Below are 19,769 nucleotides of genomic sequence, written 5' to 3' on the forward strand. Positions count from 1 at the left end.
AGATCTGAGGGGGACATGCAAGGAAAATATAAAACAGCATTTTAGCTTGCACATGATTGGATGATAAAATCAGCAGAGCTTCCCCTCATTTCAGATCTACCCCTTAGATTTACAGCGACTGCACTTCCAAGTGCACTTGTAGTGCAAAGTGGATTTTCCGTTAGTAAATAACCCCCTGTAAACCGCTCCTCATATGGCCATATCCTCCAGGATATCATTGTTTACAAATATGAAAGACAGAAGTCTCAACTAAGACAACCTAAATCTGACTTTCATTTAAATATGTTGATTTTAAATTTGCCAGTGCCTTGTTTAAAGTTTAAGGTTCCAACAATGGCTAATGAATTATAAGGTACCATTTATTGATTTATTTTAATTTCTAGGATCTATGATGTTACCTAAAGCAGACCAAAAATGTAATATATTGCAGATTGCCAATCCTTCATTGTGGTGGCTGCTTTTGTTTTCTTCTAGTAGGCATTTGTACCCCTCTGTTTTCACATGGTGATCTGCCCAGTAATACATCTCCTATATTAGAATGCCCCCACTCTGGATGAAGGAGCACAGAGGACATCTTTGGACACCAGCATTGTCAGTCTGGGGGGGGGTGGAAGTGTTAGATGTACTAGCAGTTTTTTAAAGTGGTTGTAAACCCTAAACCACCCCCCCCCCCCAAAATAAAAATAAAGCAAGGTAAAAGCATAATGAGCAAGTATGCATAGCATACTTGCTCATTATGAATTACTTACCTGAGATCGAAGGCCCAACAGCGGCCCTCGTTAACCACTCCGGCGGCCAACATCGCTCCTGTGGGTTACTTCTGGGTATCACAGCTCCGTCGCTGTGACTGGCCAGAGCCGTGATAATGTCACTCCCACGTATGCACACCGGTGCCGCCGGTAACGGCACAGTCTAACTGAAGCAACGGCATGTACGTTGCTTCAGTTTGCTTAAAGCGGAGTTCCACTGGTTTTTGAGTTTATTAAAAGTCAGCAAATTGAAGCCAAACTCTGGCTAATACCATATAATATTTATTTTCCTTTTGGGGTAAAAGTTTTACATAAATAAAAGTTGATTGTATATTAATAATTGTTGTAAGCATTCCTGCCAGTGTTGAATGGTTTGTCTCATCTCAGCTTGTTCTTTTGAAAAACTACAGATCACCAGATGTAAATAGAAGAAATAAAGCCTAGAAAGGAAATGAATGCAGCCATCACTTCTAAGGATTGGTAAGCTGCAATATAAGAATATGTTTGGTTTTGGGGTTAATACGAAAAAATATATATAAAATGCTCAAATCTTTGCTAATCATTACTGGCTGACCCAAACCTACAAAATCCAAGGTTGCTGTGGGGCGAGCATACATTGCTCACATCACCTGTGCAAATTAACGTATTTAAACCAAAAGACTATTCAGTTCCACTTGAAAAGACCCGGCTTTAATTATATCTAGAAATTCCAACTTTTTGATTGTCCTATTGTACCTGCTATTGACTCTTGTATCTGCTCTGTACATACAGCTTCTTCATAGGAAATCTTCCGCTCTACAAAACCATTCCACACACAATATATACAATGTGTACACATGCAAAAATAACTCTTTGTTCTAAAACTGTTCCATACATATCGCCTCCTAACAGTTTAAATAATGTTTTCTATTGTTCTGCCCCATCATCCATTTGCCCTGTCCTTTACAGAACTGTTCCATACTTGTATTATACTCCTATCTTGTCTCAGTCCACGCAAGTTCTTACTCATACTTCTGTTTTCACCACTAAGTTCTTCATAGAACGTATCCGTTTCATATAACTGCTTCCTAACTTTTACAGAATAATACAGACTCCATATTGTGGCACAGCTATTCTCCTAGTTTCAAAGAATGAATGAGGCAATATCAGTTGTTTCCTGTATCCATCATATCCATCATTAAAGACCTTCTTGTGACTCTTTGGAAGAATTTCTTCTAAAGAATATACTACTTGAAAATGGTACAAGAACTCAGAGCTACAGAGATGATACGTGGTCCGATCCCTACCATCAGCTGTCAGTCCCTCTGCACATGCCCAGCTGCACTTGTTCACTTATTAGGATATATTATTCTTAACGCAATGAAGGGTGAAGAGGTGGGAACAATTGATCCCACCAGAAAAAACAGAAAGGGAAAAACCCAGAAGACACAAGTAGTTCAGAACGTTAGCATTAAAGAAAACAGAAAAGGGTTCTGGAAAACACAGAAGGCAGATCAGTTGGGTCAAGGAGGAACAGGTAGAATGGATAAAACCAGATGATGACAGACATATGAAGAAGGAGAAATGTTGCCTAGTTAATGAGGATTGTACAGTATGTCTAAACCTGTGGAAATCTTATTATCTTAAGCAGCCGCAGGTAGCAGGATTCAGGGGTAAACAGGGCACTGTAAAAAGCATTTAAGATGGAGATGTGACAGTTAACAAACAGTTAACAGAGAGAAGGACATTTTATGATGTGAACAATCACAATGACAGCTGAAAGGAGGAATAAGGGTCACAATAATCAGCTGAAGAGCAAAAGCAAAAAGAAGGCTAGGGAGTAAGGACCAGCAGGAATTAGGTAAATGTTTGATGGTGTAAAAAATAAATAAAAATAAAATATCCTGGGACAGAGAGGTATACCTGTGTCTCTCTGATCACATTACCTGTTGGCAGAGAATGCCAGAGCAAAAGTCTGCCATCCTCTCTGCTTGCCACTTTTCTACAGCTTAGGCTGGGAATGTTAGAGCTGGCACCTTAAAAAAAAGCAGCAGGTGCAGCCATAAATATGCTCCTGAAATCAATCAGTTTGGATTATAATGGTGATGATGAATATGCACGATGTGGAACTGTCTAAACTCCTATGCATGCACCTCCATAACCAGGCACATAGATATCCGTTTTATTCTGACACCTGTCACCTGAGAAGCTGCTTTAGGTGCAGTGACAGCAACTACACTTAACACTGCAACAATCGGAGCAGATCATTGTTTAACTGTCAATGTAGCTCTGTTCATTCCCGATCTGACAGCACCGATCATAGAGCTGGGGATGTTAGAAGATTTTCCAAACAAGGGCAGAGGGGAGCGGGCATACCCCTGTCAGATCAGGCAGGTGGCATGGGCAGAGGGAGTGGGTATACACCTGTCAGATCAGGCAGGGGGCATGGGCAGAGGGGAACGGGCATACACCTGTCAGATCAGGCAGGTGGCATGGGCAGAGGGAGTGGGTATACACCTGACAGATCAGGCAGGAGGCATGGGCAGAGGGGAGCGGGCATACACCTGTCAGATCAGGCAGGAGGCATGGACAGAGGGAGCACCTGTCAGATCAGGCAGGAGGCATGGGCAGAGGGAGTGGGTATACACCTGTCAGATCAGGCAGGAGGCATGGACAGAGGGAGCACCTGACAGATCAGGCAGGAGGTATGGGCAGAGGGGAGCGGGCATACACCTGTCAGATCAGGCAGGAGGCATGGACAGAGGGAGCACCTGTCAGATCAGGCAGGAGGCATGGGCACTGGACAGAGGGAGCGGGCATACACCTGTCAGATCAGGCAGGAGGTATGGGCAGAGGGAGCACCTGTCAGATCAAGCAGGAGGTATGGGCAGAGGGAGCGGGCATACACCTGTCAGATCAGGCAGGAGGTATGGGCAGAGGGAGCACCTGTCAGATCAGGCAGGAGGTATGGGCAGAGGGAGCGGGCATACACCTGTCAGATCAGGCAGGAGGCATGGGCAAAGGGAGCTGGCATACACCTGTCAGATCAGGCAGGAGGCATGGGCAGAGGGAGCGGGCATACACCTGTCGGATCAAGCAGGAGGCATGGGCAAAGGGAGCTGGCATACACCTGTCAGATCAGGCAGGAGGCATGGGGAGAGGGAGCTGGCATATATCTGTCAGATCAGGCAGGGGGAATGGGCAGAGGGAGCGGGCATACACCTGTCAGATCAGGCAGGAGGCATGGGCAGAGGGAGCTGGCATATACCTGTCAGTTCAGGCAGGGGGCACGGGAAGAGCAGGCGGATGGAAGGTGTGCCTCCTTCATACAAGGACAAGGCTGTGCGCCCCATAGGGATCTGCAGGGGGGAAGGAAGAAACAACGATCTTACCTTTACTGGCTGACAGCTCCCGGTTAATGTGCATCTTCCTGCCTGCCTCTGCTCCTCCGCGGATCCCCTATTCTCTCTTCACTTCCACTTGTACGTCCCAAGAAAACAAAGACAGCCTGCGAGGTGGGATCAGGAGGAGGGAGCCAGGGCTGGAGCTGACACCTCTAGGTCCTCTCTATCTTTCACTCTAATGAGGGGGGCCACTGTGATCAGGGATGCTGGAGGCAGCAGGTGGCCCTGGCAGCTCCTGTGTGTGGCTCGCAATGTGATTTAATGAGGATCTCAAGGAAGGAAGAGAGCTCTCTACCTCTTCCTCTCTGTGTCTCTTCCTTCGCTGTGACTTGTATTCTCTCTCTTACATCCACATGCTGCTGGCTGCTGGCAGAAACAGAAACTGCACACACACATACACACACACACACACACACACACACATAAACACACACATACATACACACACCTATACACACTCACACACACACACACACACACACACACACACACACACACACACACACACACACACACACATATATATATATATATATATATATATATATATATACACACATATATATATATATATATATATATATATATATATATATATATATATATATATATATATACATATATATATATATATATATATATATATATATATATATATACATATATATATATATATATATATATATATATATATATATATATATATATATATATATATATATATATATATACTCACACACACTGTACACACACAATCACACCTCCTGTCACTTGCAGCACAGGAAGGAAGGGGTGCACAGGGATCCAAATCTAATGAAATATATACTGTATGTGTCAATTTACACATCAACAAAACCTAACAAGACCTGCTGTTATGTTTCTGCTGAAAGAATAAAGGCTTTTAAACTGCCGCTTTGTTGTCCGTTGAAAAATCACTCAAGCAGAAGAAAGGTCATTGACACATTTATGTAACGAAAACAAATACTCCAGGCCACATCCCTCATTAAATAAATTGACACTTGTCATTTCCAGGACTGGAATGGTTCACACTTGACCTTCACTTTAAAGTGGTTGTATACTCGATTTTTAAATTTTTACCTACAGGAAAGCCTATAATAAGGCTTACCTGTAGGTAAAAAAAGCGGCGCATGCGCACAAGGGGATTCTCGGCCTGAAAATCCGGCAGTGGCCGGCGGCCGGAATGAAATCTCCCACGCGCATGCGCGGGAGTGACGATATCGCGGCTCTGGCCACTCACAGCGCCGGAGCCGCGATACCCGGAAGAAACGCAGAGGGAGCATGTCAGCTCCCTCGGCGTGGATCGGGCCAGATGTCGGGGCCTCGTTCTAAGGTAAGTATTTCATAATGAGCTACTAGCTCATTATGCCTTTTGCTTTGCAGGTTTAAAAAAAAAAAAATGTGCGGGTTTACTACCGCTTTAATGTGCAGTTTACCAATTGTTAAAGCTGGATTTCAGGTATGGCTGTTTTTCCATAGTATGTATAGTAACTATGTATATAACATAGCTGTGGGATCTCCTAGGAGCTGGAAATCGCTGTAGTAGACACCACTACTCCACTTGTTTCTGGTCCCGTGCCAAGAGGTTGCCCTGCTGCATTCTACACTGAGGTTGACTGCTCAGCACCAGCACCATTCAGAGATCACTTTGCATTTTCTCAATGACTGCAAGGCATTCTCTGGTTGGATAAGGTGAAGAGGTGTGGCCATGATGTCATGGTCACCACTCCATCCAATCAGAGAATGTTTTGCAGTTATTGAGAAAATGCAAGGCATCCTGTGACTGGCACCCATGCCCACCGGCCAGTCAAGTTCCTCCACCCCAAACTCGCTCATCCATGTCTTTATGGACCTTGCTTTGTGCACTTGTTCATATCATTTGGTAGAGGGGTTATCATGGTGTGGGGTTATTTTTTAGGAGTTGTCCCCTTAGTTCCAGTAAAGGGAAATCTTAAGGTGTCAGCATACCAAGACATGTTGGACAATTTCATGCTCCTAACTTTGTGGGAACAGTTTGGGGATGGCCCCTTCCAGTTCCAAAATGACTGCGCACCAGTGCACAAAGCAAGTACTTGAACTTGACTGGCCTGCACAGAGTTCTGACTTCAACCCAATAGAACACCTTTGGGATGAATTAGAGTGGAAACGCAAGTGAGGCTTCTCATCCACATCAGTGCCTGAACTTACATTCCCATTGACACAAACCTTGTCGTCAGCCTTCCCAGAAGATTTGAAGCTGTTATTTATAGCTGCAAAGAGTGGGCCAACTCAATATTGAACCCTTTGGTCTAAGGCTGGGATTTTATTTAAGTTTATGTACATCTAAAGACAGGCATCCTAATATTTTTTGTTAATTCAGAGTATAAGGCCCCTTTCACACGGGACGGATCAGTAATGATCCACCCCGTGATGATCCGCTTGCTCAGCGGGGATTGCTCCGTTGTCCCCGATGAGCCGGCGGTGGACAGGGCGGTCCCGGCACACTGTGCAGGGACCGCCCTGTCAGCTCTCCGTTCTCCTCTATGGGGGATCGGATGAGCACGGACCGTCTGTCCGTGTTCATCCGCTCCACTCTGCAGACGGATAGAAAAATAGGATTTTCCTCCGTCTGCAGAATCGGACAATTGCGGAGGCGGACGATAGCGGGTGTCTGCGGATGTTCATCCGCAGATACCCGCTATCCCATAGGGATGCATGTATGTCCGTATTTCATCCGCAAACGGATGGATGAAATACGGACATACTGTCCGCATGTGTGAAAGGGGCCTAAGAGAACTGTTTTCTGTTGTCAAAGGATTTATTTTTCTGTCCACCCAGTCCTGAGATTTACAAAGCTCTTCCACACAGAGCAATGCTCTCTGGCAGGGCAGGAGAACGATATTTTTTCTGCTGCAGCTCTTCTAACACTTACAGGTCCCTTCCCTCTCCCAGTCTATAACTGGACAGTGAAAGGAAAAGCAGCAGACTGATGAGTTCATCTCTGTCATTCTACCCTCTCCACCAATCAGCATGAGGGGGTGAAAAGGTTAAAAAATATATCTCAGTGTAAGAGGAAATGAATGAATAGATGAGCAGTTCCTGCTGCAAACCATGAATTCACCTCCCATTCATAGATTTGTGGTCAGAGAAAGAAGAGGTAGGCAGCATTTTGCTGGAGTAAATCCCTTGCAGCCATTTTTTCCTTTTGTGAAGGGGAGTGGAACACCAGTTCACCATTCTGCTGTTTATAAATGTACTCTGGTAGAAAAAGGGTTAAACATTTAATTTAAGAATATATTCATGAATACAGAACTGCATTCATTTGTGACTTTTATATCTGTTGGGAATTTAGCTTAAAGCAAGGTACCCCATACATGGAGCAAACGGGTTGCAGGAAGGAAATGTGCTCTTTTCCACCATCAACACTATCTGTGTTGATGGCTGAATCCCTCCTGCTGAGCCATTGTATTCTCTGGGGGGCTGGTTTTACCCAAGTTGATTGATCGATCGATCAGCTTGGGACAATATTCAAACCGTCTATGGGAGGCCTAACTCCTGAAATTGTTTGTAGCTCCCATGCCACATCCCTCTGATTATGCATGGTACCTAATGAAGCAAGAGTGTTTAATTATTGGCAATGCTTAAAGAAATCCATACTAATTCTGGCCTGGTCCCTAATGTCACCTGTACCTTAAAATGGATCTTCACACTAAATTAAAACATATTTTCTCCTGCCTTCTCTTCCCTCCCTCTCTCAAATTTGGATGTCATTTATTAACATTATTGAGTTTATATGCAATGCAGCATTTCCATATTTCTCACCTAAGAGAGAATGACATTTCTCCCTCGCAGATTTTGCGCATGCACGGATGTGTCGTAGGGCTTCAAGTCTGAGCAGAGCCCTGCAGGATTTCTAGACCTTGCTGTACTGTGTATGCATGGAAAATTACCATACACAAATAGGCTCTTCTCTGAAGCAACTTTTCCGCCAATTAGATCCAGCCGGACTTGGTGGTGGAACTTTGCGCGGCTTCCTTGAAGACTTTGTATGCTTTACTTTCTCCAGTGGTTTCCTTAACAGACGTAGCAGCATCTCCCTCAGGGATATCAGCAACGACAGGTGTCACCTCTGTGGAAGGCCTCACCCAAGGAGTGGAAATGGCCGGCTCCTCAGTTATCATACCCGTGGCCCAGTCCATGCGGTAAGCCTTTGGTGGCGTGACTGACTGCTCCACTTTGAAGGTGTACTCTCCACATTTCCTGCATCTCGAAAATGGCAGAGGATTGGTGACCAGCGAGGTAACTGTAAATCCTGGACTGGAAGCCCCCACGTGTAGCGGCCATAACCCTTTGTAGGGCGGCCTTGACTTATTGGGCTTACCGTTACCTCCACTTGGCTTGTTCTTCCACGTCTAGGGGTTCCCAGGGTTGATACCCAACAACTTGGACGCTGACACCAATAAAGTCCCTTTTGAAAGGTTTTATTTTGCAGGGGTAACATCCAACAACACTGTCTCAAATAGGAACAGAGGGCAAGGGTGAAGAACTCAGGCACCTTGAACTGCAGACATAACAAAGTCTCTAATACCACCCAGAGAGTAGCCACTCGCAGCTGGGCACCTCAAAGCTGATCAGATCTGTAGCCAGAGATCATGACAATCAGCATGTTGATTCAGAACTTGTACGATCTCTGAACGTGGACAAGTTTTAACTGAAAGTGAACAGGAACCTTTTTCTTCAGTACCTGGAACATTCTCTATCTCCTTGATAGAACTGGTAAAAGCGTGGATTCTTCAATGTTCTTCCCAACTCAGTAACCAGGCACTTCTCAGGATGCCACTTGTCGGCCCTCCTCTGAAGAATCCTCCCTCGGTCACCAAGCCGAGAGCACACCCGGACACCTTGAATCCTCCCTCAGTTACTGCACCTTGGACCAGCTGGTTCTGAGACTGAGACTCGGGAACAGACGGATCCATACCCCAGACCAGGTGGGTCTAATGGGATAACCGTCAGAAGCATGACGCGGGATGTCGAACACCCTGTGACTGGGACCCCTTGCGGGGCTACCCCGGTCCTGGAAACAAGAACAGACCACTCGTACCTCACGAACTCCTACTGAACACGTGACCTCAACATCTTAAGTACCCCTTCCCAGACTCCTCAGCGGGGCCCGACACACCCACTGATTGGTTTCCGAGAAAGCTGATACCCAAAACGTCCAACCAGACCTGGTTCTGGCTTGTCATGTGCACCTCATTGTACACATGACCAAGCAGAACTCTAACACAGCCCAGCCAAACTGATGCCAAAGTTAACCTACATAATTAGCCCTCAGAACCCCACTACTGTTCTGAGGCAAAAACTAAATTTACACATGAATGACACTTTGTCCAAAAAAACACTTATAAAGCACATAAAGCATTGAATGGATAAAGGGCAAAAACTTTCAGTAAGCTCTTATTTTTCTCCAGTATGACATATGATAAGCTCTGGTTATTTAATTTTCGTATAAGAACTCTTTGTAGCAAACTTAACATTTGATTTTAAAATGTAAAAGCAGAGACCTTGGTAGTTCCTTGGAGCTGCAATAATTTACAATAATTTATCTCACATGGATAACTTAATTCCATGTACAATGATACTTTGCATAAGCAGAAGGCCCTGGTTTTTGTTTTATGGGCTGTGGAGAACTGGGTACACTAACATTTTGTGATACTGCCCCAGAATCAAGCACTTTTGGACTGAAGTTTATTAATTAATATATAATGTATTGTGCCACAGTGCCCCTAAAATTCCATACAGGGCTCTACTCATCTTTAAACCAATTTAGTGTACTGCCAATGCATTTAGACATTTATCTTCACAGTGGCTAAACAAACCCTGGCAACAAAAGCTTGGTGGACCCATACTCTAATAGCTGCACGAGTTTAACAAAAAATGGCACTGTATTTAGTGAATGAAAACATCAAAAAATGTAAAAAGGTATGGTTCTCCTGGATCACACATTATTTTCCAGGTGATTTTAATCATTTCCTGTGGACCATTTATTGATTATAAGGAGATGCCTCTCCGAGTGTGATGGTGCTCTGGACAATCTTGCTTCTTCCCTTTCCCTACCCCTTCCTATGTATTCTAGCACTCCCCTCTCTTTCTATGTTTCTTCTCTGGTTTCACTCTACATCAGTTTTTTCTCTTTTTTTTTCTTTTTATCGAGCACTCTAGTAGGGTCTGAATGTTCTTTCAAGGTCTACTGATAAAATAATATTCATGACTACATCTTGCAAGGCCATTATACTCTAAATAGAAGGTCTGTAGCAGAATGTGTTTTCTGCTTTTCATTGAACTTTTCATGTGGTTTCACGTTATCATTTTAGCCCTTAGGCCGCGTACACACGGGCGGACTGTCTGACGGACTTGGTCCGCTGAAACACATTTCAGCGGACAGTCCGCTCGTGTGTGGGCTTCAGCGGACTTTTTCAGCGGACAGTCTGGCGGACTAAGTCTTTCGGAATTTCCGTAATATTGTCCGTCCAACTTTGGTTTCAGCGGACAGTCCGCTTGTGAGTAGGCAAGTTGGACGGACTAAGTATGGCGCATGCTCAGAAAGGATTTACACGGCCGAAGGTTGCATTGCAGTGTATTGGACGTCGTATTTCTAGTCCCGTCGTACGTGCTGTACACGTCATCGCGCAAGCTTTCAGCGGACTGTCTGTTCATCGTGTGTGGTCAAGTCCGTTCATTCAAAAGTAGGACAGACTGTCTGTCAGATTGTCTGACGGACTTAGTTGGACGGACAATCCTCTCGTGTGTACGCGGCCTTAGGCTGGATTCTTCTCTTTATGTCGCACAAAAATTGGTACCTCTGATCTGTGCTTATTTTTACTTTGTGAAACCTTTTGCAATAACAATTTATTAAAACAAAAATGCATCAAAACATCTCACGTCACTTTCAACGTCACCTTGAATTTCTGGATCTACTGATCTGTTTTGACAGGTGGTTTTAACTGATAGTGCCTGATTACAGTTTTTCATTATTTGCTCAGTTTGAATAGCCTGGGCTTGTAAAAAAATTTAAGCCTGCCATACATGGATCGAAATTTGGCTGGTTCAGCAGGGACTGGCCATAATTCTATCCATGTATGGAAAGGCTAGTTTTACAAAAGTCGATTTACCGATCAATTTCTGTACAACCAGCCTACTGGAAAATGTTTGCACGATCAGCGTTGCTGGCTATAGCCAGCAGCAGTGATCAGTGTATTCTGGCAGCTGGGAAGTCTCCCCATTGTCAGAAGACAATAGCTCAAAAATGTGGAGTACAGCTTAGGGAAGCTTCACCCAAGACAAATGCACAATGGATGTGCATGTCAAGTGGAACATACATGTTTTGATCATATACTTACTCCTAAGCCTGCCTCTATAGGCCATTTAAGATAGCAATGCTCAAGCAAATGTACCCAAAGACCCAAGGACTTGTGATAAAAATGTTGATGGTCTGGCAGATTTTAATCTGCAATTTAATTCTAGAGTTTGCTGACTTCACTCCTTTGTGAAGAGTTTAGTAGAGAACTGAAATCGGAGCAGGAGCATGCTCAGTAGAGAGCAAGAACTGCTCTACACAATCTCAGACTGCAATGGGAACACAGAGAAGATGGGAGGGACAACTCAAAATAGGATCAACAAGGCATATTCCACGTCACACAAAACAAATGCTTTAGTGGCATTCTGAGTATGCACACTCCGTTATATAACATGTAATGAGAGTTTTTTATAGTCAGGGTTTAACCACTTGCCACCCGCCCTATAAATGATGGCTGCAAAGTGGTTTCAAAATCCTGACTGGGCGTCATATGACGTCCTCAGGATTTAGAGCCGCTGTGCGCCCCTGGGGGCACGCATCGCGGCGATCATTGTTGCAGACGCGAGTAGAGGATAGCCGATCGGCTGCTCCTCTGACAGGGGGGGTTTGTGCTGATCGATTATCAGTGCAGCCCCCCCCCCGAGGATGCCCACACTGGACCACCAGGGATGCCACCAGACCACCAGGGATGCCCAGCACCAGGTATGCCACCCTAGACCACCAGGGATGCCAGTCAGTGCCCACAATGGATGCCAAGCAGTGCCCATAATGGATGCCAATCAGTGCCCACAATGAGCATCACTGATTGGCATGCATTATTGTTTGGCATCCATCAGTACAAAACAATACAATGCTGCCTATCATTGCCCATCCGTGCCGCCTATCAGTGCCTATCCGTGCCACCTATCAGTGCCCATCCATGCCGCCTATCAGTGCCCATCCATACCCATCTGTGCCGTCTATCCATGCCCATTCATGCCATCTATCCATGCCAATCCTTGCCAGCTATCAGTGCCAATTTGTGCCACCTATTAGTGCCCATCCATGTCGCCCATCAGTGCCACCTATCAGTGCCCATCAGTGCCGCCTATCAGTGCCCTATATTAGTGCCCCTCAATGCCACCTCATCAGTGCCACTTCATTGGTGCCACCTCATCAGTGCTCGTCAGTGCAGCCCCATCAGTGCCCATCAGTGAAGGAGAAAATGTACTTATTTACAAAGTTTTGAAACTGAAACAAAAAAAAACTTTTTTTTTTAAATTGTCAGTCTTTTTTTATTTGTTTTGCAAAAAATAATAACCGTAGAGGTGATCAAATACCACCAAAAGAAAGCTCTATTTGTGGTAAAAAAAAATTATAAAAATGTCATTTGGGTACAGTGTAGCATGACCGCGCAATTGTCATTCAAAGTGTGACAGCGCTGAAAGCTCAAAATTGGTCTGGGCAGGAAGGTGTTTAAGTGCCCAGTATTGAGGTGGTTAATGAACAAAAAAAAAATCAAATGTAGCCAACACATCTAGAGTTCCAAAATGTTATATAAATCAATATTTTTACTTTGGGGTTCAGATATACTTTCACAGACAGAAAAATATATTCAGCAACATACAGTATACACAGCCCTGTGTTCCAGCAGCAGGATAGACTTCCCATCCTTCTCCCGATAGAAAAACAAGTCGAGCTGAGCACTGTTCAGCCATTCACAAGAAGCATGCAAAGGCTTCCTCTGATTCGCTGAGGTGGAGAGACAGCCCACATAGCAGGGATAACTTGCCACAAATGTGTGGCAGTGTTGAATTGTAAGTCGTGTTATCTTGCTGCCCATTTTCACTAGCAAGTTGTACACTTCAGAGCACTTGAAGCACAAGTTCTAGTTGACACTTTTCCAATTTGTAGCAAATTTGTGTGGCAAGTCTCTAGCAAGAGCAAATGTGCAGTGGTGAGTCTACAGCAGGAGCTCTGCATGTTTACAGCATGAAAATTAAGCTACAGCGACCCCTATGGTGGGATGACTATTGCACAACATTGAAGAACTTGCAGCAGACCTGCATGCGATGTGGACTTGCTGCAATTGTGCAACAAACTTGTGAAGCCTGGCAAGTCTAGCAATAGCTTAGCAAGTAATTTTCAAACTTTCAGCACAATTACTTGCTATCTGGGATGTAGATGACTTAACCGCTTGCCGACCGCCTCACGGTAATATACGTCGGCAGAAGGGCTCGTGCAGGCAAACTACCCTACCTGTACATGGCCCTTTAAGTGGCGGACAGCGGGCGCACACGCAGCAAGCTCCATGATTCGGGTCGCGGGTCCTGCGGACTCGATCGCTGCGGGAATACCCGCGATAACCTCACAGGGAGGAAGAATGGGGAGATACTAATGTAAACAAGCATCCCCCCGTTCTGCCTAGGGACAGTGTTACTGATCTCTGCTCCCTGTGATCGTGAGCAGAGATCAGTGACGTGTCACATGTAGCCACGCCCCCCACGGTTAGAAACACTCCCCAGGGCACACGTAACCCATACCTGCCCCCTAGTGGTTAACCCCTTTACTGCCAGTGTCATTTACACAGCAATTGGTGCATTTGTATACCACTGATTGCTGTATAAATGACAATGGTCCCAAAAATTTGTCAAAAATGTCCGATGTGTCCGCCATAATGTCGCAGTCACGATAAAAATCGCTGATCGCCGCCATTACTAGTAAAAAAGAATTAATTCATAAAATTAATAAAAATGCCATACAACTATCCCCTATTTTGTAAACGCTATAACTTTTGCGCAAACCAATCAATAAACGCTTATTGCTATTTTTTTTACCAAAACTATGTAGAAGAATACATATCGTCTTAAACTAAGGAAAAAAAATGTTTTTTATATATTTTTGGGGGATATTTATTCTAGCAAAATGTAAAAAATAATGTGTTTTTTTCAAAATTGTCGCTCTTTTTTTGTTTATAGCACAAAAAATGAAAAACGCAGGGGTGATGAAATACCACCAAAAGAAAGCTCTATTTGTGGGGAAAAAAGGACGTCAATTTAGTTTGGAATCCATGTCGCATGGCCGCACAAGAGTCAGTTAAATTGACACAGCGACGAATCGCAAAAAGTGCTCTGGTTAGGAAGGGGGTACATTCTTCCAAGGCTAAAGTGGTTAATGATCTCCAACTCAGCCAATCAGAGAAAGTCTAGTCTTCATTGCAGCACTCAGCCTGGCTCCGTTTTTTTCTTGGAGTGGGGTTGGCTGCTGTAACACAATGCTCTATTAGCTACATACAGTTTATACAGCGCTCCCAGCAGGCACATCTGTTAGTGCAAATAGTTCATTTGGACTAACTTGGTCCAAGTTACCTATTTAAAGTCATGAGTAGCCTGGAATTCAGCTTTAACGTGTCCTAACTGACCACTGCAGCTGTAGGCATTCTGGAAAAACTCATCTGCAAAGTTCACAACAAAGGGACTAAAATCACAGCTCATCTCCCTGCCTGCCAGCTTCTAATATAAACGAGCAGTAGGTAAATGCAACTGCAGGGGTTGGTAATGATTTGTTGTAAAGCTTTTCTTTACTACTTCTAAATTTTATTATGGCCAAAAGTGGCAGTCCCCCCAAAGTGCTGGTGCCCCCACCAGTTTTACTCACCTTTACTAGCACTCCTTCCTCCATCACAATTGGCAATAACACCCTGCTGCAGGGCATTATTACTGAAAGTGAAAGTAAAACAAAATCCTATATTTTGGGTTGTCTCCAGAAAAGTATTAGTAGCGGTTCACACTGCAGTGTTGTCCAAGATCGGATGTGATTCGTACCGCACTGCAGTGCAAATCACATGCAATCTCTGTGCGATGCGATTTCAGCCATACAGATAGTATTGCTGAATTTACATCGCATTCAGACCAATCTCGCACAGGACCCTTTCTTTGGTCTGCAGCAGAATTGGATCGCATGGGTGTGAGATCCAATTCCTGTCTGATTTTTCAGATTGCACTGCGATATGTGAACAGATTTGGGGGTGTCATTAACTTATAATTGACACTCCCAGCAGTGTGCATTGGGCAGTGTGAACCCAGCCTTAAAGTATTTCACCTTAATGCATTTTATGCATTAAGATGAAAAACCTCCTGTGCTGCAAGCTCACCCCTAGTCCCCCCTTTATCTTACCTGAGCGATCCAATCCAGCAATGTGTACGAGCGCAGCAGCTTCTGCCACTGTCTCCCTCCTCATTGAACCGATTGATAGCAGTGGGAGCCATTGGCTTCCGCTTCTGTCAATCAAAAAGCCGTGACATGGGAGCGGGGGGCAGGGCTGAGTCCCGCTGTCTGTGTCAATGGACGCTGCAGTGGGACTCGGGAACAAGCATGCACGGGTGCCCCAATGGAAAACAGCTTTCTGTGGGGGCAGCCGCCAAAGAGGAGGGGCCGGGAGCACCGGTGGGGGACACTAGAAGAAGAGGATCGGGGCTGCTCTGTGAAAAAGAATTACACAGAGCAGGTAAGTATGACATGTTTACTATTTTAATTGCTGAAAAAAATTAGGGTTTAATACCGCTTTATGCTACGTAAAAGAGAATATAAAATATACGTTTTTGTCCCCACCATATTAATAGACTACCATTCTAAAGCCAGCTGCAAACTAATGTCAGTTAATTTTTCAGTGCTTTTCTTTTGTTTGTCTTTACCTAAATCAAGATAGTAGGATAGCAGTGCAGACATCCATTAAACAAGATGCTACTGGTTGATGTTGAAAATGGTCACTGGGAATACTTAGGTTTCGTTTCTGAGTCAGGCCAGGTTCACACCGCAGCGATGCGGGAACGCCGCGAATCCGCAGCGTTTTCCCGCATTGCATGCCTCCCGCCGGCAGTTCACACTGCCCTATGCGGACTGCTGGAAGTGTCAATGAAATCTTAATGACACCCCCAGATCAGTCCGCATATCGCAGTGCGATCTGCAAACTCGGACAGGAATCGTATCGCATGGTGTGAACACCCATGCGATCCGATTCTGCTGCGGACCAAAAAAAGGGTCCTGTGCGAGTTTGCGGCGGGTGCGATGCGAATTCAGCCATACTATCTGTATGGCTGAACTCGCATCGCTACAGAGATCGGATGTGATTTGCACTGCAGTGCGGTGCGAATCACATCCGGGTCTCCCATCCGCAGCGGTGTGAACCCAGCCTTATGTACAAAGCTCTTGGTTTTGCCAATTTTTTTTTTTTATATTCATATATTAAATGCACAATTAATTTACTATAAAAGAACTATTAAAAGCAGTACAAAGGAAAGTAAATGTGTTGTTCACAGCAACTGACTTCTACAGCATGTCAGAAAAGTACAGCCAGTATCTGTTTCCTATTGATATTATCTATGATCTTCCGTTTTCTCCAGATTATATAACAGAATAACAGAGTTTTGCAGAATATTAGGCTATTTCCTTGAAGTTGACATTTTTATCAGGAAAGCCATCTTTTTATTGTTATATGTCATAGCCCTTCCACATGATGGACACTAGGGGCACTCTACCACTGCAATCTGTGGTCTAGAATAACTTAATAAATACAGATAAAAGGAGTCCATATGGTGAATGATTTATAGCCATATGGTTAATTGAACTATAATTTTAACAACCTTTGAAGTTCAAAAAGGCTAGCAAATAACATTTTTTTATTTATTTTTTTAAATACGAGAAAAGAGAAGGCTTTTTGTAGAATATTAATACACCTGTGCGAGATGTAAAAATAAAGTAAAAACTGTGCAAAATGAAATGTCATCCAAAGGTAGGTAGCAAGGTAAACATTCACATCGTTGAAGGATGTGGTCATAGAAGTGGATAGACTGCATACTGGAATGTGATGGCTTGCTGCTTCTTACACAACCTTTCACAGAATGGACAAAGGTGCAGGTGAAATATGAGGAAGTGTTATTTTTATATAATGGGTGGTAAACTGGACAGTAACCCAGAAAAGAATGTTCTACATGCTTTAGAAAAGTTCAGTGGATGGTTTTGGTTTGTTTAAAGCAGGCCTCTCCAAACTTTTCAGTACAAAATACACATTACATATTTTACAAATATTTTTGGGCTGAAAATTATTTTTTATATTTTATTATATACTGTATAATAATATTTTTTTACATCGATGAATAAATATGTTTGGCTTGGATCTTTTTTTGGAGTCAACATTACATATTTCTGAGCAAAAGATAAAGAACTTAATGTGATTGTAAAACATTACATATACCATGTCATGAAAAAGTATTCATACCCCTTGAAAATTTCCACATTTTCTCGTGTTACAACCAAAAATTGTAAAAGTATTTTATTGGGATTTTATGTGAGAGATCAAAACAAAGTGTCAGGAAAATAATAAATGGTGTTCAAAATTGTTTGCAAATAAATATGTGAAAAGTGTGGCATGCATTTGTATTCAGCCCCCCTGAGCTAATACTTTGTAGAACCACCTTTCACTGCAGTTACAGCTGCAAGTCTTTTTGAGGATGTCTCTATCAGCTTTGCGCATCTAGAGAGTGACATTTTTTCCCATTCTTCTTTGCAAAATAGCTCAAGCTCTGTCAGATTGGACGGAGAGCATCTGTCAACAGCAATTTTCCATTCTTGCCACAGATTCTCAACTGGATATGGGTCTCGATTTTGACTGGGCCATTCTAACACATGAATATGCTTTGATCTAAATCATTCCATTGTAGCTCTGGCTGTATGTTTAGGGTCGTTGTCCTGCTGGAAGGTGAACCTCCGCCCCAGTCTCAGGTTTTCTTCTAAGATTGCCCAGTATTTGGCCGCATCCATCTTCCCATCAACGCTGAGCAGCTTCCCTGTCCCTGCTGAAGAAAAGCATCACCACAACATGATGCTACCATCACCATGTTTCACGGTGTGTTCAGGGTGATGTGCCATGTTTGTTTTCAGCCACACATAGCATATTGCTTTTAGGCCAAAAAGTTAAATTTTGGTCTCATCTGACCAGAGCATCTGCTATGTCCCCCACATGGCTTCTCGCAATTTGCAAACGGGACATCTTATTTCAATGCTTTCTTTCAACAATGCCTTTCTTCTTGCCACTCTTCCATAAAGGCCAGATTTGTGAAGTGCACGACTAAGCCCCTGTACACACACGGTCAGAGATTTTGCCAACCAAATCCGTCGGATTTTGTCCGTCGGATTTAGTCCGACGGATTGTGTCCGAAACTGTTGCATACACACGGTCGGGCCAAGTTGGCGAAAAATCCGATCTTTCAGAACGTGATGACGTAATTTCGTTACGATGGGACTACATTCAGGCTAGTAGCCAATAGCTTTGATGTAGGAATTTGATCTGAGCATGCGTGGCACTTGGTCCGATCAAAATTCTCTACACATGATCGGAATATGTCCGACTGGCCCAGTTGGCCGGGTAATATTTCCAACATGTTGGAAAATTGGGTCCGACGGATATTCCGACGGAATCAGTCCGATGCATACCACACACAGTCGGATTATCCAACGACACGGTCCGATAGGACACATTCCGACGGATTCTCCGACCGTGTGTACAAGGGCTAATAGTTGTCCTGTGGACAGATTCTCCCACCTGAGCTGTGGATCTCTGAAGCTCCTCCAGAGTTACCATGGATTTCTTGGTTGCTTTTCTGATGAATGCTCTCCTTCCCCAGCCTGTCAGTTTAGGTGGACGGCCATGTCTTGGTAGGTTTGCAGTTGGCCATACTCTTTCCATTTTTGGATGATGGATTGAACAGTGCTCAATGAGATGTTCAAAACTTGGGATATTTGTTTATAACCTAACCCTGTTTTAAACTTCTCCACAACTTTTTCCCTGACCAGTCTGGTGTGTTCCCTGGCCTTCATGATGTTGTTTGTAGGCTCTCTAACAAACCTTGGAGGGCTTTACAGAATAGCTGTATTTATATTGAGATTAAATTACACACAGGTGAACTTTATTTACTACTTAGGTGACTTCTGAAGGCAATTGGTTTCACTAGATTTTAGTTAGGGGTATCAGAGTAAAGGGGGCTGAATACAAATGCATGCCACACTTTTCAGATATTTATTTGAAAACATTTTGAAAACCATTTATCATTTTTCTTCCACTTCACAATTATGTGCCACTTTGTGTTGGTCTATCACATAAAATCCCAATAAAATACAGTTTTTGGTTGTAACATGACAAATTGTGGAGAATTTCAAGGGGTATGAATACTTTTTCAAGGCACTGTACCCAGTGAAGTGACTGGCCTCAGGTAATACACAGAGATTAAACAAATCATCCTACATAAG

At 43.8% G+C, this 19,769-nt stretch overlaps 1 protein-coding gene across 7 annotated transcripts in view; it reads right to left on the bottom strand.

Moving 5' to 3' along the window:
* Window positions 1-4,465, bottom strand: part of SYT7 (synaptotagmin 7) — a 564,911-nt gene extending 560,446 nt beyond the window's left edge. For 2 of the 7 annotated variants that reach the window (XM_077460750.1, XM_077460749.1), the window contains exon 1: window positions 4,121-4,465. In XM_077460750.1, the coding sequence (XP_077316876.1) occupies window positions 4,121-4,154 (34 nt within the window). In that variant the 5' untranslated portion in view covers window positions 4,155-4,465. The remainder of the gene's footprint in view (window positions 1-4,120) is intronic. The other 5 variants (XM_077460752.1, XM_077460753.1, XM_077460751.1 and 2 more) reach the window with 4 other exon arrangements.
* Window positions 4,466-19,769: the final 15,304 nt, after the last annotated feature.

This window comes from Lithobates pipiens, unplaced genomic scaffold, assembly GCF_037356315.1.
Source record: "Lithobates pipiens isolate NorthernLeopardFrog02 unplaced genomic scaffold, aLitPip1_a1.2 Scaffold_10, whole genome shotgun sequence".
NCBI classification, from domain to species: domain Eukaryota; kingdom Metazoa; phylum Chordata; class Amphibia; order Anura; family Ranidae; genus Lithobates; species Lithobates pipiens.